This window comes from Scomber japonicus, chromosome 7 (assembly GCF_027409825.1).
Source record: "Scomber japonicus isolate fScoJap1 chromosome 7, fScoJap1.pri, whole genome shotgun sequence".
Classification (NCBI taxonomy): domain Eukaryota; kingdom Metazoa; phylum Chordata; class Actinopteri; order Scombriformes; family Scombridae; genus Scomber; species Scomber japonicus.
Genome location: NC_070584.1, coordinates 30,664,791 through 30,684,860, shown reverse-complemented (window position 1 = coordinate 30,684,860; position 20,070 = coordinate 30,664,791). Strand labels below are relative to the sequence as shown.

The 20,070-nt window shown below is 40.0% G+C and overlaps 1 protein-coding gene across 1 annotated transcript in view; it reads left to right on the top strand.

Moving 5' to 3' along the window:
• Nucleotides 1–336: 336 nt before the first annotated feature.
• Nucleotides 337–20,070, top strand: part of exoc2 (exocyst complex component 2) — a 63,367-nt gene continuing 43,633 nt past the window's right edge. Inside the window, exons 1-6 of the mRNA XM_053323046.1 lie at nt 337–517; nt 3,134–3,310; nt 5,226–5,352; nt 9,281–9,394; nt 11,088–11,212; nt 18,307–18,387. Of these exons, the coding sequence (XP_053179021.1) occupies nt 400–517; nt 3,134–3,310; nt 5,226–5,352; nt 9,281–9,394; nt 11,088–11,212; nt 18,307–18,387 (742 nt within the window). The 5' untranslated portion in view covers nt 337–399. The remainder of the gene's footprint in view (nt 518–3,133; nt 3,311–5,225; nt 5,353–9,280; nt 9,395–11,087; nt 11,213–18,306; nt 18,388–20,070) is intronic.

The following is a 20,070-nucleotide window of genomic DNA, read 5'->3' as shown; positions in this document are numbered from 1 at the left end:
TTTTTTTCTCCCCCCCTCCCCCCCCTTTTAATTAAATAATTACTAAATTAAGCTTCAAAAAATGTCAAATTCACATTGTATCAGAGCCCAAAGTGTTAATAATTAAGTCGTAATTTAAAATGATGAAATTTGAAGTGAAATTAAAATAAAGGAAATAATCAGATATGACAATCTGAGTGTGCTTTTTATAAATCACATAAACAGTTAATTGATTTACGCAGTTAGTAGAATAAATGAAACGTCCATCATTTCATCACCTTATTGAGTTTTTATGTCACTGACCCGCGTCCTCCTCCTTATTCTTGTCCCCTATCCAGGTGTTGACCAACCGACCAACCAACCAACCCCCGCCCCCCCCCCAGCAGCGGCGCTCCCAGTCTGATTTCAGGGGGGTCCACCATGTCTCGTGCCCGTCAGCCCCCGCTGGTCACGGGCATCTCGCCCAAGGAGGGTGCGGCCTGGACCAAAGTCACCATCCGTGGAGAAAACCTAGGCACGGGTCCAGCTGACCTCATCGGTAATACACACACACACACACACACACACACACACACACACACACACACACACAGAGTCAAATGTTGTAGTTTCTGTCATTGTTTAATTTAAAAAAAAAAAAAGAAAAGTGCAGCAGTATTGATTTTCTTGGCGTATTCAGACATCTATTACATCCTAATAGCGTTTACATGCTTCCTCTTTCTTCTCTCATATTTATTGTTTTTTTTTAAATATAGCTGTGGGCTCAGAAGGTTAATTTAGTGAGTAATTAAATATGCGTAAAGGTATATATAATAAATGATGTCAAGATATAAATATTAGGTAAATAGATATATATATCATCATCACGTAGATATAAATATCCAACATGTTAGATTTGTTTATTTGTCTATAAATAATAACTTCCTAGATAATGACTTTTTAAAAAATTATTATTATTATTGTTAAGCAGCTTTTCTTAAAGGGATCCACTGCTGCTGCTGCTGCTTTATTTTATTCCTTTAATTGCTGCTCTCTGGTATGCGGAGTATTTTCTAACTGCAGACATATTAACTGATATTATTAACTTATCCATCAACAAACCACAGAGGGCCCCCTTTTTTTAAACAGCTCGCTATGAAGTTTGTTTTTGTTTATATGATACGTAGGTAGACGGGACGGACGCCTGATTCTTTTTTTTTTTTTTTTTCCTCTCCAGAATAAGAATTTCATTTATTATGTTTTTTTTACTACTTAGCTTTTTTTTACTTTCATTACAATTTAATAAGCTTATAAAAAATGTCAAAAGTATATAAAAACGTATCAAACACTGTTGATTGAAACGTTTTATTTTGAAATAAACGTTTTATTTTGAAATAAATGTTTTAAATTGCAGTAATGTATAAAGTAATGTGTAAAAATGAGCTGCGTTATAACAATTTAATAAGCTTATAAAAATGTCGTAAGAAAAAAAAACACTGTTGATTGAAACGTTTTATTTTGAAATAAATGTTCCCAATAATTCCCCTTTTTTAAATTGCAGTAATGCGTTATAACAAGTGGTTTTAATTAATGTAGTTTTTCTTTGTGCTGTAAAATTATTCCGTGTTGACACAAAGTAATATAAAACTCATTTTACCAATTTGAAAAAAAAAAAAAAAACAACATCTTGTGAAATTATATTACACAAACGATATTTAATGTCTTTTAAAGTTTACAAATAAAATAAATAAATAAAGAAACATTCAGTCAGATTTTTGCGGTTTAACCAATCCGGGTAAGTTGAGTATGAGAATAATAAAAGTTAAGTGCCGACCTACTCGACATAATATTGAGACATTTTACTTGTTATGTAATTTAATTCAGCTTCATCCATAACAAATTACTGTGTTAGCTCTATCTGCAACCAACTAAAAACACAATTCTTTATCCTGTAAATATTTTGAGTACTGTATTGCAAGTTTAAAAAAAAACAAAAAAAAACTCCTATCAACATGCATTAATGTGAAAATCGCCTTTTTCTTTTTTCTTTCTTCTTCTTCTTCTTCTTCATGATTGTAAAAAAAAAAAAAGAGCCACACAAATACAAATGAACTACCTCCATCTCCATCTCCATCTCCATCTTGTTCTCATTAAGTGTTTTTTCAACGTCACACTTTTTTCTACACTGATATTTTCCCTGCATGTTCGCCAGTTCCTCCTTTTTTTATTCTAACTCTTTCTGGGTTTCTTGGTTTCTGAGTGTTCGACAGAGAGAGAGAGAGAGAGAGAGGGAGAGAGAGAGAAGAAGGGGACACACACACACACACTGCTCCTGCTCCCAACGCTTGGCTAGCTGTGCTCTGGCCAGTGTTACAGGTCTATTTCTGACCATGAATGTCCCTCGGGGGCTTGGAATTAGACAATTAGATATGCACAAATGTGTGTGAGTGCTTATGTATTCAAACAAAGTAGCAAGTAGAGAACAGAGGCAGGAAATGGCACTCTAATGGGCATATTATTCACGCTTTTATGGCCTATTTGTTGATCAGCTCTCGCAAGGCTTTTATGATGTTTGATTATCCACACGTGAGGCTTTCCTTGAATCCCCCCCTTGGCTGGAAATGTCAAAGTAATCCGTTTCTCTCTTGTCCTCTCTTGTCCTCTCTTGTGTCCAAATTGTTTTCAAGAGGGGGTTTAAAAAAAAAAAAAAGAAAAAAAAGAAAAAAGAGGACGAGTGATGTAAAAAGGGGGGCAGAGTGGAGAGTGGACGGCTTGCCAGTTAATGAGCCACTTAGCACTCAAGTGACACATGTTAAGGTTTTTGAAGGAGCCGAGTGAAAAGGAAAAGGAAAGGAAGGAAAGTCACGGCCACCCACACCCATCCCCCGACCCCGACTTGAACTTTAACCCCCCCCCCCCCCCACACACACACACACACACACACCCACGGGAGACAGGTTGACTAAACTTTCTGATGGACGCCAATTCATTCTTGAAGTGAGCACCTCTTGTTATAGATTGTCCTCGAGTGCCCGCCCGCCTGCCCGAGCTACAGTTTGTTTATTTGTGCTGTCTCCGCGTGTCTGTATCTCTCACCTTTTCACCTTTCCTCCCTCCCCCTCCCTCCCCCCTCCTCCTCTCCCCCCCTCCCTCCCTCTCCCTTTCCGTCTCTCAGGTCTGTCAATCTGCGGCCACAACTGCCTGCTGACAGCCGAGTGGATGTCGGCCAGTAAGATAGTGTGCCGCGTGGGCCCGGCCAAAGACGACAAGGGAGAGATCATCGTCACCACCAAGTCCGGAGGTCTCGGCACCTCCACGGTCTCGTTCAAACTGCTCAGGCCGGAGAGGATTGGTAAGACTCAAAAAGACGGCCAAAAAAAAAAAAGGAAATCTACTTGATGACATTTTTTTTATTTGCTAGTCTGGAGAAGATAAAAAGTGGCAAACCCGAAGCGAGGCTGCAGCAGCTGATGATTATTTACATTAGTGATTAAACTTGATTATTTCTTTTGCTTAACTGTTTAGTCTATGAAGTGTCAGAAAATACTGAAAAAAGAAGGGGCTTGTCACAAGTTCCCAGAACCTCCTCCAGTATTGTTTTTGTTTCTCCAACCGTCTATTCAAAAAAAACCCAAAAAACAAGCAAATTGACAATTATGTAAATCTTCCGAATTTTTAAAAGGCTGCATATTTTTTTCCGCTGGATAAACAATAAACTGTTAATTTATAGCTGTTGGTTTATCGCTCGCTATCGTACCCAAGCCAAGGTAAGTTTATCCAGCATAAAATTACAAGTTTGTCCCAGAGGCCTTTTTATTTTATTATTATCTGTACAATAACCTCCATGCTTTACATCTTTCATTCATATATTCATATACAAAGAAATTCCACACACACACACACACACACACACACACACACACACACACACACATAGACACACACACACACACATAGACATAGACATAGACACAGACACACACACACACACACACACATAGACATAGACACAGACACACACACACATATAGACATAGACAGACACACACACACACACACACACACATACACACAGACACAGACACACACACACATAGACAGACACAGACATACACACACATACACACACACACACATACACACACACACATATAGACATAGACACATACACACACACACACACACATAGACAGACACAGACATACACACACATAGAGACACACACACACACACACAAAGAAAAAAAAATGGTACAATTGGAAAATGAAAGAAACCTCAAGACAGTGGCCAGGAGGGCTCCATGCTCTGCAACATGAGAAAACAATGAGATAGACAACAACACAAACAAGAGAGGGGAAAAACACACACATCTTCACCACACTGACACACACATCTATTACGTTAAGAAAGACACACACACACACACACACACACACAAATAAAAGATACAAATAAATAACACACAGACAATTTGAGAAACACATCTCGACACACAGTGAAGTCGACCGCACATCGATGTTTATTTGGGTTTTTTAAATTCTGATTACGATACAGATATCCAGATATCGCCCTGGAGACAAAGTATTTTTATTTTTTACTGATTATTAGTGTGTTCAGTGGTGATGAGTTCAGGTTTTATTGTTCCCACGGAAACTGCTGGTGTGTGTGTGTGTGTGTGTGTGTGTGTGTGTGTGTGTGTGTGTGTGTGTGTGTGTGTGTGTGTGTGTGTGTGTGTGTGTGTGTGTGTGTGTGTGTGTGTGTGTCTGTGTGTCTGTATGTGTGTGTGTGTCTGTATGTGTGTATGATATGACTGTATGTCCGTGTGTGTGTGTGTGTGTATGTCTGTCTTGTGTGTGTGTGTGAGTGTGTGTTTGTGTGTGTGTGTGAGTGTATGTGTGTGTGTGTCTGTCTATGTCTATGTGTGTGTGTGTGTGTGTGTGTGTGTGTGACTTGCAGTGTTTCTGTATTTGCAGCTTGTTGCTTCTCAGTCATTCGTGTGAACGCTGTCTGAGAAAACAAAAAAAAAACAGATTTTATATTAAATCTCAACCGCTGACTCTTGATATCAGTTAACTTGATGAACTTTGGAACATATTTCTACACAGAAGGAGGACTTGAAGCTAAGTTAAGTATAATATATGTTGTTGCATGAATGAGTGTTTAAATATACGGTCTGGAGAGTGAACATCTCCGTGTGTGAGCGCACATCTGGAATGTGTTTTTGAGCTCAGCGACGTGTGACACGCCTGTCCTGCCCTACCCTGCAGGTATCCTAGACCAGTCTGCCGTGTGGGTGGATGAGATGAACTACTACGACATGAGGACCGACCGCAACAAAGGCATCTCCCCCCTCTCCCTGAGACCCAGCAATCCACTGGGCATCGACATAGACAAGTAAGGACCCGAGAACACACAAAAACACGTACAAAAATACACACACACACACACAGATCTCTCAGCGCAGTCACACAGCCATAAACACTCACGTTCTAGTCATTGAGTCATGGTTTACATCCCTAAACAGAAACAAACTCTCCCCATATGCAGGCGTTTGAAATATTATGCCAACACAGAAATGGCTGAACAGCCTCTAACCGCTGCGTACAGGGAGTGGAAACAGAATAATTGTGTATAAAACAGGAGAGGACAACGATAGAGAGAGAGAGGGATTTGGGGGAAAAAAAACTAAAGCAGTGACCCACACACAGACACACACACACACACACACACACACACACACACACACACACAGCGCCCCAGAGCAGAGCAGGCGGTGTGGTGCTGCCTCCCACGCGCCTGGCAGGGAGTAGACAAGTTGTAATGTATAGTTTGTGTTGTCAGGTTCTGGCATTTCTGGCTTAGTGTTTGTTTGGTTTAAAGGGGCCGGGGGCAAGTGACCGCTCGTGGCCAGAGACAAGACCCCCATAAACAACAAAGCTTGTACCATTCACTCGCCTCCCACAGTTGCATTAACCGGTCCGTCCCGGCGGCGTGCGATATGTCTACACAATCCTCTCCTGACAGTTACATCCTGACGACACTGTTTGTGAGTCTTCTAGTAAAATCCTCCTTTTTAAAGCTTTTAATGGGAAAAGCTGTTTTGTTAGTAGAGCGGAGAGGAGCATCACTTGTTGTTGTGCGCATCTTTGCACGATGACATCACCGGATGGTTATTCAACTGACTGTGGGTGTTTGCGGCCAGCTGTTTGTAACATCATACTTGTCCTAGATATAACATAAGTGTTTAATAAGTAGATATTTATGAAGCGCTAAGATTAAAGCACGTTGGGACCACACATGCTAATTTCTGTGTAAATCTTAAGCTGTTTCCCACATTCGAAGGTGCAACTGTTACACAGCTGACTAAACTAGCTTCAAAAACTTCCCACAGTGTATACAGAGCGGTAATATGGACAACATATTTGACCTGTTTGGATTCATGTAGGATCTAATAATAGATAGTGGAGTATGGGCTTCCATCACCAAACGATGAAAATGAAAGATAATAATTGGTAAGATTTTAAAGTTTCTTGTACCGTTAAAGTATATTTCACAAGAGTTAATGACTCAAATGATAAAATATTTAGTTTATTTAGTAATTACATTACTAAGCGTATTGCATTTACTTGAATAAAATTAAAAAAATCCGGTTTTCTGAGTAATTTATTTTTTGGTCTGTTTTTCTGAGTACTTTTTTCTCTCATGTTCTTCTGACAATTTTTTCTCTCCTGTTTTTTGGAGTAATTTTTCCTGTTTTTCGGGGTAGTAATTGTTATTTTTTCTGTTTTTCATGGTAATTTTTTTTTCTCTGAATTATCGAGATACTTCACGAGAACATCCAACCTGCAAGTGACTCCCATCCCTATCTATGGTGACTCCTGCTCCGCACATATGCCCATATGTTGGGACTTTTTGGTGTCTTTTGACCAATATATGCAATTAAAGAGAGAAAAAAGGCAAAGAGGGAGAAAGATATATAATAATAGTAATATACCATCTATATGAGTTAAAGACAGGACAATCTCCCAGTGTCTTAAACCCAGATTAAACTAAACAAGCAGGTCATGTTTGCTTCCATTACAGCGAGCTCTCAATATGAATGCCCTCTAAACTCTAAAAAAAAATTAGCCCGAAAAACAGAAAAGAAAAAAATTACATAGAAAATCAGAAACAAATACCCCCGAAAAACCAAGCATAAAAATAAATACTCAGAAAAACATAAATAATTACCTCGAAAAACCAATCAAAAAAAAAAAAAAACTCAGAAAATCAGAAAAAAATTACCCTGAAAAACCAAGCATAAAAATAAATACTCAGAAAAACCGGATTTCTTTTTTTTTTGAATGCAACACGCTTCTGTACTAAATGACAAGTAAAGCCTCTTCATATATAGTGTATATATCCATGTATAGGTTTTTTTTTGCCCAATATTTTAATTTTCTCATGTTACAACTTCCCATCAAGACAATATACTGTAATAAAATAACAGTTGGATCTATGTAAATGTTGAGAAAGTCATCCAGCATTTTTTAAAAAGTCCTGCAGTTTCTTTTGGTTTTTTTCCATGATAGCGTTGATTGGATAACAGATATTTCCTCTTAACCGAGATATGACTAACTAAAGCATTTCACCCGCTGAGAGATGTAATGGTAAGTGAATCACTAGTTTGAAATTAGCCAGAAGTTAGTATTGACGTTGTTAAGGACTGTTACAAATAAACAAAGTGATTGATTACTGAATAGCTGGTGAGACCACATCCACGACTGCGGAGAGGAAGCGGTCTTATCTGGTGATGTCACCGTTTACCATGATGCCACTTTGGGGTACATGTTGTGTAAGAAGAGATGTAATGCTCAGATAATTATATAGTACCATATCTAATGTCTACTGAATTTAGAGTGTTTAAATTTGGAAAGGCATGTCCTAAGTTGCTTTTAATTGTCTTAAATGTTGTTATGGCTCAAGGAGTGGTATCTAAATTTAGTTATATTGTTGTCTGAGCCTCAATATAATGAATATAAAGCTACTAAACTACTTTGTAAGAGCCTTGATAGTGTGATAGAGGGAAGGTGAGTAAATTATGCTTCCTAACAGAGTACCCTAAGGTGCCAAAATGCACTCCAGTGGTCATAAAATATAAGATCTGCTATAAGATGAGTCTTTTTATATTCTTCTTAATTTGCTTAAAGTCTTTTAAAGTAGACTGAAGAATTAAAAAGGATCACGGAGGGAAAATGAGACTAGGAGCAGTTTGTGTGGTCTTGTATTTCTCTCAAATACACAGGAAAGGTTTTAAATAAAGGATTAACCCTTATCCTTTTTAAGATTGCAATTTCACAGGTTTTCTTATCTTAAACATATATATCAACATTCATATATACACACATACTATTTCATGTCTATACTATAATATGTGATAATGAGGAAACTTGTGATATAGTCTTATTTAGCATCTTAATGGAAAGCCCTACCAGTTCTATCAGCACATTAAAAACCTAATTTAAAGAGTCTGATAAAAGCTTCTCAGCTCTGTAATCACTGACTCTACATAGTGTGTGATGTGTGCTATTGTGTGTAGCTTTGTATTTTGTGTGTGTGTGTGTGTCCTCTGTTTTAATATTGACCTAACTGAACTGGCCTACAGATGAAAATGAGCTAATAGTTGTTCAGGATCCCAATAAACAACTTCTACTTCTACTACCAGTGCAACAATTCTGCAGAACTAATATTATTTCATTATTATTTCTCCGTGTGCATGAATGGAAACGTCTAATTCATAACAATTAAGTGCTTCTTGTTGTCTGTCTTACGTGTTTGTGTGTGCATGTGTCGACAAGTGTGTTCTCGTATATGTGGGTTTCGCTGTTTCACAGACCTCAGTGCTGTATTCGGCGCTGTGTGTTGGTTTCTCTACATATGTGTGTGTGTGTGTGTGTGTGTGTGTGTAACTGCAGAGTGGGTGGTGGTGGTGGTGGGGATTTGGTTTGTGTAGGCCACGGGTCATTAGTAGAGATCAAGCCTCCTTAATGAGCACTGGGTCCTCCAGGGGCACCCAGGCGTCACACACTGCACTTCCCACGCCAAGCTCTCCGAGTCTGGACACTTCTTGGCTGCACACTGCCCCCTGCTGGACGACCTTATACTAACATCGACATTATTTTCTGCCAAGCTCTCTACTCTTTTTTTATTAATATTGCCACAGTTTTAATGAACTTAAATCATCTTTTGTTTATTTTAAATAATGCTGTACATCATTTTACTGTCTTTTAATGCTTGTGTGTTCTTCTATCTTCTATCTCTGCTCTCTCTCTCTCCCACACAGAGGTAAAATCCCACAGAAAGACATGGAGCTGACGTTTCCAGGGATGAGTGGAGACTTCACCAGTGAGAACTTCTCTGCCACCTGGTACCTCATCGACAACCACGCAGGCAGCAGGTACATCTTTCATCATCATGACTAAATTGAAACTAATAAGAAGAGGGGGGAAAAAAAGCCAAAGCAAAAGCAGTCTCTCTCTCTCTATCCATATATATATCTCTTTGACCCATGCTCTCTAGAAAGAAATGCCACATTAGCTTTAATTAACTGAAGACCTACCCGAAGTTGCTTTGGCGTCGTATTATTATTGTCCCCAGCTTAAGTTAACTAGAAGACAAACAAGAAAACAGACTTACTGGGTGGTGCAAAGACAAAACCGAAACCTGGGATTCATTCTCTCTGCCTTGTTTGGGCACACCAACTAACACTAGTGGGAGTCTTGCAATCCTTGGTCCGTGTTGCCAGTAACTCCTACTGGTTTGTTCATTTACGGTATTATAGGGTCTTACTGGCAGCAGAGATCAGTAGTAGTAGCTTCTATACTCTCACCTAACCAATAGAGGATTATATTATAGTCCAGTTGAATTGTGAATGTCAACTGTAGATTCATCTATATGGAAAATCATCGTTATTTGCTGCTCTCGGGAGGGGGCGGGGGGGGGGAAACGATGATGACTAAAATCAAAAAGAAAGTGGATTTGAGAAACCACCGAATGAAAGAAAAGACTGAGATTTTCTAACGCTCAGTTTCAAGACTTTCATTTCGAGGTTATGTTTCCTCTTCGTGGTCACCCGATCCTCTAGAGAACAGTTAGGTATGTAGATGGAGTAGTCTGCTGACCCGTTAGCCCTGAGCCCAGTTGACTGTCATGTCAGGGCAGATGAGAGTTATTTTGGACTCTCCTGGCTTCCTCTCTCCCCCTTGCTTAGCCTTCCAGTAACCCAGACCCTGGGATCCAGCATGACCAGGGGCCTCTGTTTGGACCTCACTGGGTGACTGTTTCTTCCTGCAGAGGAAACCTCAGTCAGGACACAGACACACGTACACTCTCACACTGGGCCTCATAATGTGTGTGGGATTATGTTTCTGTACATACACATGCATGCTTGTGTGTGTGTGTGTGTGTGTGTGGCTGTGTGTGTGTGTGTGTGTGTGTGTGTGTGTGTGTGTGTGTGTGTGTGTTGCATCTGTGCTGTGAAGTTTAAACTGCAGTCGTTTCTAATGGCAACACAATAGCGAGATATTAATGTAGTGTTAATTGCTGCTGAAGTATAATGTTGAAGTATAATTATAATGTTAAAAAAATGTATTTCTTTGTAAATATTTATTTCCATTCGTCTGATATTTAATCAACTAAAGATTTAATCAATTAACCGAAAAAGGGAAATGAATGAAAGCAGTCGTTAGTCACAGGTTTAATGTAACTGTAACTTCTTCTTCTTCTTCTTCTTCTTCTTCTTCTTCTTCTTCTTCTTCTTCTTCTTCTTCTTCTATGTAACTGCAATTTCTTCTTCTTCTTCTTCTTCTTCTTCTTCTGCTCCTTCTTATTCTACTTCTTCTTCTTCTTCTGCTCCTTATTATTCTTCTTATTCTTCTTCTTCTTCTTTTATGTAACTGCAATTTCTTCTCCTTCTTCTTCTCCTCCTCCTTCTCCTTCTCCTTCTCCTTCTCCTCCTCCTCCTCCTCCTTCTTCTTCTTCTTCTTCTTCTCCTTCTTCTCCTTCTCCTTCTCCTTCTCCTCCTCCTCCACCTCCTCCTCCTCCTTCTTCTTCCCCTTCTTCTTCTTCTTCTTCTTCTTCTCGTTTCTCAGTTTCGAGCACTTGAAGATGGCGGCCAGTAATCTGAAGAAGCAGGCCTCTAAGAAGAATGAAGGGAGTCTGGCCTACGTGAAAGGAGGCCTCAGTACGTTCTTTGAGGCTCAGGATGCTCTGGCAGGTGAGAAGGATTAACACATTTTTGTATACTGTGGAATCGCACCAAATGGGCTACGATTAATACACACACTTCCAAACCATCACTCTTCGTCTCTGCTCGGTAAAGAGGGCTTGATTTTTTTTTTTTTTTTTTTTTTGGAAAATGTGTGTGAGAGTGTGTGTGGATTTTTTTTTTTTTTTTTTTTTTCCCCTCCATGTGCGGTTTTAGCAGCGGTTGATTAAAGAAGCTCATTTTAGGCGCTATGTGAAAACCCTTCTACTTTGTATTACATTTACACCAGCCAATCACAACACTGCTAATTCACCTCCATCAAAATGAGATCAGCTCTCACCTGTCACACACACACACACACACACACACACACACACACACACACACACACACACACACACACATACATAGTCTTGCTTGAGTCTGGAAATGGGTGGACACACACACACACACACACACACACACACACATATATACACAGACACTCGCTGACCTCCCAGATGCCAATAAGATTTCAAGGTAGCTGAGACTGACTGCTGTCGCTCTGCCAGGTACTTCAAATCAATTGTTCGCTTCATCATTCATACTTTTGTCTGTTTACTCTCTGCTCCCGGCATAGCCACTCAGTTACTTCCCCTTACTATTTATACGTACACTTTTCTGCCTCCATCATTATTATTATTGCTTTCCGTATGTTTGTGCCCGGTTTGGGAGAGAGGCAATGTTTTCATTGTTAGTGGCTGAATCTAAATAAACGGAGCAGCCCCAACACAATGCAAGCCAGAGTATTAGGACTGATAAGGTTGATAACAGACCCAATATGACCAATGGGAACAATGCAGAGTCATTCTCACGTTCAGACTGAGCGTGCCTACTGAGTGCCCGCTGCACCCAAATGGGAAATGAACAGTCTCCAGTGATGGAGGAAGCAGCGGACCATGGATAGACTAAAGTGACCTGTGACCCAAGAGGGAATAATGATGCTTTATTTATTATATTTGTCTGTATATGAGACAACCCTGATTATAAGATGCCCCAATACCCCACATGTTTAAAAATAACTTCTTCTTTTTTTAATATAAGAAATCAGGTAGATGTACAAGGCTTATTATGCTTTTAGTTATACATGTATTTAAATGTCACATCAGCAACACTGTTACTTCAATAGACTAAATGATTAAGTAAGCAGCCTATGTGGTACATATTCAGTAGTATCAGTGGATTCCTAACTTCTCTAGCTGTACTATACACCATCTGTGCTGTCTCTACTAGTATTGGCTTTATGAGTAGCACCTAATACTATCAATCAATCAATCAAACTTTATTTATATAGCAGCTTTCATACAGGTTAATGTAGTTCCAAGTGCTTGACAGTTGATTGACAAGCTGATAATAAGACAGAACAGATAGATAGATAGATAGATAGATAGGTAGGTAGGTAGGTAGATAGATAGATAGATAGATAGATAGATAGATAGATAGATGGGTGGGTGGGTAGGTAGGTAGGTAGGTAGGTAGGTAGGTAGGTAGGTAGGTAGGTAGGTGGGTGGATGGATGGATGGATGGATGGATGGATGGATGGATGGATGGATGGATGGTGGGTGGGTGGGTGGGTGGGTGGGTGGGTGGGTAGGTGGGTAGGTAGACTTTATTGATCCCAAGCTGGGAAATGACAGTGCAGCAGCAGCAGCATTACACACAGTGATGATAACTAACATATAATATAAGAATATAAAGAACAAACTATACATAATAAAATAGCAAAATAGCAATAAAATAAAATGTAATGTACAAAAGTATATACATCTAATTGTCAGTGTTGATTTTAGTGCAAGGTAAAAAATGTGCGATGTGTGTAACTGTGTGTATTATACAGTGTGAGGGCCTGTGGCAAAAATATTAAGAAAATAGTAGTGGTACTAGTAGCACAGCACAGTTGATGGAGGTTTATCGTGATTTCCAAAACTTTCATTTTACACCTCTAGTTCAGTAGCAATATGGGAGAAATGTCTCTGATACAGTATAATGTGCCAAACTCATTAGTCAGTCCTCATCCTTGAAGCAGTATATTATAACAAATATCTCAAAACTGAGCTTATCAATATCTTTATATCAACAATGGATTAAATGACTATGTGTAATATGAAAAGTGGCCAACAGTAGACAAAGAAAGCAACTAGCTGGTTTAAGTAGCGTGAAGCGTTTAGCAGAAATAAAGCCAGATATTTCCCTCAACAGTTGGAGGCTAGATCAAAATGAAAAGGAGAGTGAGTATTGGGTTTACATTATCAGCAGGTCCGCAGTGTCCAAATAATCCAATTGATGAATGAAGTGCTGGATGTGTAAATAGCATTTTTTGGCAATATGTTAAACCATGTCCAACTGTGGCCAAAAGAAGATCAATGAATAGCAGCTTTAAAGCATAAACTCCACTTTTCTTTTTTTTTTTTTTTTTTTTTGTAGCTCGTCCAAGTTTGTTTGGTGTGTGACTTCGTGCACAAACTCTTTGGCAGAGGGCGTATTAATTGTCTTTAGCTGTTAGCATTTTCCAGACCGTCTTCTTTGGCTTTGACATCGCCAACTTTCCACTTGTTTTCACTTGTCGGGAAAAGCATTTCCTCCTTGCCAGCAAAGCACATCAGACACGCCATCCACAAGCCAGTACTGCAATCAATACTCCTGTAGGTTAGACTGTTGCTTCGAAACATATTTTAGAGCTAGCTAGAATACAGACATGAAACAAAAATGCTATCTTATTAACATTAAGGCTGCAAGCAACCCCAAAGTACACTATCTTTAAGAGCAGGTACTTGCTTTACTCAAAGAGCTGTGAATGTGTCAGTCTCTGCTTCTCACATTTAATGCAACCCTTGCTTTCCAAATGTAATTTCCACATTTAAAAAAAAGCACAAAAAAAAATAACATCTCATATTTAATGTGGTTCTTCACCGTCATGACTGAAGAGTTTATTCTTAAATGTCTTGACTCTTGCCTTCTCACCATGACTCATTACAGCACTACAACATCCTTTCTCGGCCAAGATTTGGCTCCCAATCATAAAAAAAAAAAAAAAAAAAAGAAGCGGTATCCCAGAATGGATAACTCAAGTGGAGATATTCAGTACACTAGGTATGGTCAGCCAAACCGACATACCAGCTGGCACGCTGCTATAGCGAAGGCAGCCAGCTCGAGACAGCTCTGCAATAGCTCAGTGCCAGGCCTAGTTAGCACAGCTGTCTGAGAAACTGTGAATCCTTTCTTTGTCTCTCAGCAAGCGTTTGGCAGGTCTCTGTTGTTCTGAGTCATTCCAAATGAACCTCACCTGAGATGCAGATGTAAAAAAGAAAAAAAAAATGTAAAAGAAACAGAAGAAGAAATTAACAGGGTACTTGTGTGTGCTCCATGCCATGTTAGAAGGCTGGTATAGCGTTTCCAAACCCTCTCCATCACCATTAAGACATTTTTGTCTCCTTTTTCTGTTTATTTTCAGTTCTGCGTGCATGTGAGATTTTTATTGATGACTTTAATAGAAATCTGAAGTTTTTTTTTTTTTTTTTTTTTTTTAAATGCGAGCACACTGCTGCCGGCTAGGTGGAAACAAGAACTAGAAGCCAAATCTGGGAGAAGAAATGAGGCGAATAGAAAATATTTAGAGCAAACAGGAGAACTCTGGGGTTTCTCTTCCCACTCTTTTTATTTTTTTTGTCCCTACTAATTGCCCCTTAATTGCTCCCCCAGTATAGCTAAGCATCTCCTACAGAAATAGCACAACAAAATCCCACGTCTCTCTTTTTTAATGAAGTCTGAACTCTTTGCTTAAGCACACAATTTAGACTCCTGCATCTGCAAACCACAAATTTAGTTAGGGTAATTACAGTGCTGTTTGGGTTAGTTAGTCATCTTTAGGCACAAGAAAAAATAAAACTCAGATCTCCAGCCAGCGTTTTTAGTCTAGGGATATGGTTTTAAGGCGTATTAAGTGTTGATCAGAAACATGTGATCACGTTGCATGGTCTCAACACCTGCTTTCACGCTTTTTCCTGCAAGTAATTACATTTTATTAAGAGAGGAAATTATGATTAAATTAAGGAAATTAAAGTTCAAATGCTCAAGAACACATCTAAGCGTAAACAGCTTTTAAAGAGCATCTTAACACGTTACATTTTTTGTTTTATCTGATATCTAATAAAAAGAGCACATCCAATTAAATCAGCGATCAGTGACTATTGCAGGATCTACACTCCTCTACATATTAGTGCACAGGTTCAATTCCCAGTCAGCTTCAGATAATAACATAATCTATTTTCTATATATATATGCTTTCTTTATAACCTATCATAGTGTTTAATTTATTTATTTTTTATATGATGTAGACAGAGCACAGCAAATCAAATCAGTTATCAGTGATGCTGCATTAGTGAAGTTTAAGAGGCAAGACAATAAAGAATAAAGGATGTTATTAAAGATGGTTACTAACTTTATTTAGCAGTATTTGTAAAGGTGTAGCAACTGCATGAAAGATTAATATGTCGCCACCGCTGTGTTAAAATCTCGACTGCGGCCTGCAAATGAGCGACGTCTGGTACTAAATCAAGAATGAGCTACTCAAAATCTATACGGTGCATTCAAGGAGTGCCTGAAATCTCAGCTCTCTCAGAGAAACTAATAGTGTTTCTCATTGCACATGTACATAGTTAGCTATTTGAGCCACTGATCTCCAACACTTGATCGTATCGCCTTATCTTGTCTCAGTTTTGATCAAATCATCAAAATGTAGATGGACAGTGTGTAATTTAACCCCTTATCTTGGTTTGCTTATTTTAATGGCTTATATCAAGTCTTCTTATGTAGTTTTTAGGTCAGAGAGTGTTGTGTAGTTTCCTGATTTTCATTTTTGCCAGTTACAAGAAATCTTGTCACAACATTTCTACATCATCCATGAGGAGGTATTTAGTTTGATGTTTGCAGTTTCCACAATATTTTGCTAGTTTGCTGAAGGGGGATTTTTAGCAGCGAGCTGACCAGAGTTTCTGTAAACTCTCCATGTGAACCACCACAGACTGGTGAAAGAGATGGGAGGTTTTTTTTTTTTTAGGGGGGGCATTGCGACTGTTTTGGTCTCGGAGCGCAATGACATTGAGCCGTGCTTCTGAGACAGAGCAGCTCTGGCTGGTTGATTTGACTGACAGTCTGTCAGGCGGTCCGACGTTGTTGCTCCTAAAAAATGTTGAAATTTTGAGGTTTTTCATTGTTGTGCGAAAAGGAAGTGATGCAGGAAACGGAACGGCTACCGTGTTCCAAAAATGCCAGATTCCCAGGGCCTATTCCCCGAGCCCCCGGCCCTCAGCAGGAGTCAAAACATCTCCAGCTTTAGAAACCAGGGACACTGTATTTTTATTCTTATTCAATTTTTTTTTTTCTCTCAATGGTTCCAGGAAGTGGAGCCGGGGAGCTGCGGCTCTTCCTCAGGTCCTGGCTGCGTGTGTTATCCGGACTCTGACCTGATGTTTAGGTTAGCCGTGACGTCATAAGCCCTTCAGTGTGTGACAGACGCAGAGGACACACAGCTGGCAGCAGGGCAAGGAAAGGGGAGGGGGGGGGAAGAGACGTGAAGCAGACCTGGAGTGTGTGTGTCTGTGTATCTTTGTGTGTGTGAATATGTCTCTCTGTATGTGTGTGTGTGTGTGTGTGTGTGTGTGTGTTAAGTCCTATCAATCCTCTGCTTTCCCCTATATACGCTCCCACGTCTGCGGGCTTTCCTCCTAACCTGCACATGGCCGCCGCGGTCTCTGCTGGACGGGCGAAGCAGCCTGGAGGTGCACGAAAGGGCCAGCGACGTCCGCACTGATTAGGCCGTGGCATGTTTGAACAGCGTGTTTTTAGGAATACCTCGGTCTCTGCCTCTAGGCTTCTGTCTGTCAGAACGGACCCACATATTTATTTACAGAACTCCCCTCTCCCTCTCCCCTCCGTCCCCCCACCCCTCCTTCACTTTGCCTCCCCGCTCCCTCTGCTCAGCCAGTATTTGTAGTGGAACAACTGCGGGTTTTTGGGGAAGGCAGGCAGGGAAGTGGAGAGCAGAAAAATGAGCGGATCGTTATCCTGAGTCCCTTTTTCTCTTTCTTTCTTTCTTTCTTTCTCTTTCTTTCTCTTTTTTTTTTTTTTTTTTTTTACATATTTCTGCCTCTTAACCTCATTCTTGAGATGTCTGTTTCTTGCATACTTGAATCGCTCCACAACTATGTATGAGAAGGTCTCCTAAACCTTCTCCACCTCTCTTCCACTCTGTCAATAAACCCACACTGCAGCTCTCAGCACCCAGCTGCCCACTACTGCACACCATTTATTTATTCACTGGGGTAGCCACACCACTCGCTCCCCCTCTTTCTCTCTCTCTCTCTCCCTCTCTCTCTTTCTGTTTTCTCCCCCCCTCAATCCCTCTTTTCAAATTCCCTCTCCCGCGTAAAGCTCTTCATGCTAAGTGATGGATACAAGCCATCAGAGAGTTCCTCACTTTTCCCTCACCCCTACCCCTACCCCTCCTCTCCTCTCCTCTCCCCTCCCTCCTCCTCCTCTGCAGCAGTCATTTTTGGCATCCAGACCACCAGCTCCACTCTCCCCAAATGTTGTTTTTCAGACAGTTGAAACATTTAAGATTCACATTATCTCCAGGTCAAAGGGCTCCAAATGTCCCAAGACCACAAAAGTGTACTGTTAATGGCTTCGGTTAGGTGAATTGATCCGATACAGTCACCACAGGGACCAGGTCAGATCCTCTATTGCGTGGGAACAAGGCCCAAAGAGGGTGGGTGGGTTCAATAGCAGCATCTGTAGGCGGAGAACCAGCGAGGTTATCTCTCATCTACCACTGGGGTAGGGCCTGTTTATTGTTTTACCTTCGGTTCCTGAAATTGAAAATGTTCCTTTCTCTGTGGATTGCATGTTGGTTACTCTACAGTGTTAGAGAGCCTTTTTATTTTCCCCCAGATTCCTTTCCTCCACCTCTACACCCATTTCTTAATATCCAACATCTGATTTTCCCATTAACTCAAGTTGGACTTCAGAAAAACATGAATTAATATTGACTTTTTTGTGTTTTCCAGCCATCCACCAGAAGCTGGAGTCAGATGGTACAGAGAGAGTTGAGGGATCGATGACCCAACGACTGGAAAACATCCTCAACAGTAAGCATCTTTTCTTTTTAAGAGTCCAACCTCAAGAGAAATGATATGTCACGGTATTAGAAGGTGGTGATACTGCCGGGTTTCTTCAAACTTTGATACGTTTCTTTTCAACCAAGGAGTTTCCAAACATAGATTAACGTTGAGTGGAGACAAAGTGTGGTCAAAATTGCTTTTCACCACAGTCACGTGACATTGACACTGCTATACTGAACCTAGCTGCTATGCTCAGGTGACTATGTGGGATTCAAGCCATAATCATGCCTGAATCTCACTGTATTAATAAAGACATCACAAATGGTGAGTATCACAGGATTTACATTCCCTCATATTAGTCCACAGGTTCAAATTTGGGCACATTTCCCCCCCAAAATAGAAACCTCCTAGCCGAGGATGATGACTTCCTGTTTAGCTGTTGAGCTTCAGATGCGTGTCACAATGATAATGTCAATAAAAAAGATATATATATGGTATAACTAGCAAAGTAAGTTATATTTTGTCTATATAAACTATCATAGTGTTTAATTTACCTTTTTATACTTCTTTATATCAGAGAAGTGTCAGAACAGGAAGTTTGTGGTATTTATAAAGTGTATATTATTTTGTCCCTTGTATCTAGATCTTTTATCTTTATTACTATGTTATTACTTCTTATATAATCTCCATATATCTTTAACATTATTAATATTGTTTAATATTATTGGACAGCAGTGATAGGAACACTATGTGGTGGACTTGTTTTCTTTTTTATGTGCATTACTTTTGCTATTTCTATCTCCTTAGTTTAATTTAAACGCCAGCAAATTATACTCTTTTTTCAAAAATGCTCATTTTTATGTTGCAAATCAAGATCAATGAAGTTACCATATATGATTCCTCGCTGGTCTGGGGTAAAAAAAACCTCCATATGGTTATACATACAACCTCACAGACAGGCATGAGGAGGCTATTTTGGATGTTTATGGAAGTTATCAAGTATAGTTATTCACCCGAAGTAGAGAATAGTGTGCTGCTGTGTGTATCCGACCCATTATCACACATGCTGATACATCGTCCATAAATACCGACCACATGTTCAGTCACCTTTGTAGGTCTTTCACCCCGTCAGCAAGCAGATCGCTCAGCAGACCCTGTGTTCCCACCCTCTCATCTCATACATGATAATGTGACTGCTCTAATAGAGGGTCAATAAGTGGGTCTTTTTCCCCCCGTACTCTAGAGTAAATAAACCTCCCCAGCCGGACGTACCTTTCATCCCCACAGCTCACGACTTGTGGGTCCAGGCCACCGCCCCCCCACCCAAAAAAAAAAAAAACCCATACGTCAAACATACAGCACCAATCAGCCAATCATGAAACAGTCTGGTGGAATGTCCGCTCCATGATAAGTCAGATTGGTGAGTGAAAAATGTGAAATATTCCTCCGCTTGGTCTCATGCTGTTTTTCTGTCAGGGATTTTGTTTGGGGGTGGGGTTTTTGTTTTGATTAGTCGAGCTTGACTTGGGTTTTTTTTCTTTTTCTTTTTTCGTCGGCACATCCGAGGCCACCCACGAAGCCGGTGAGCTGTGCAAAGGTTCCACCGAACTGTCTATATGACTGAGAGATACTTGTCACTTTCTCCTTAGCAGCTCTCTCTCTCTACTCCCCTTTTTTTTCAGTGTGTGTCAGATACCTTACAGAGCAGGA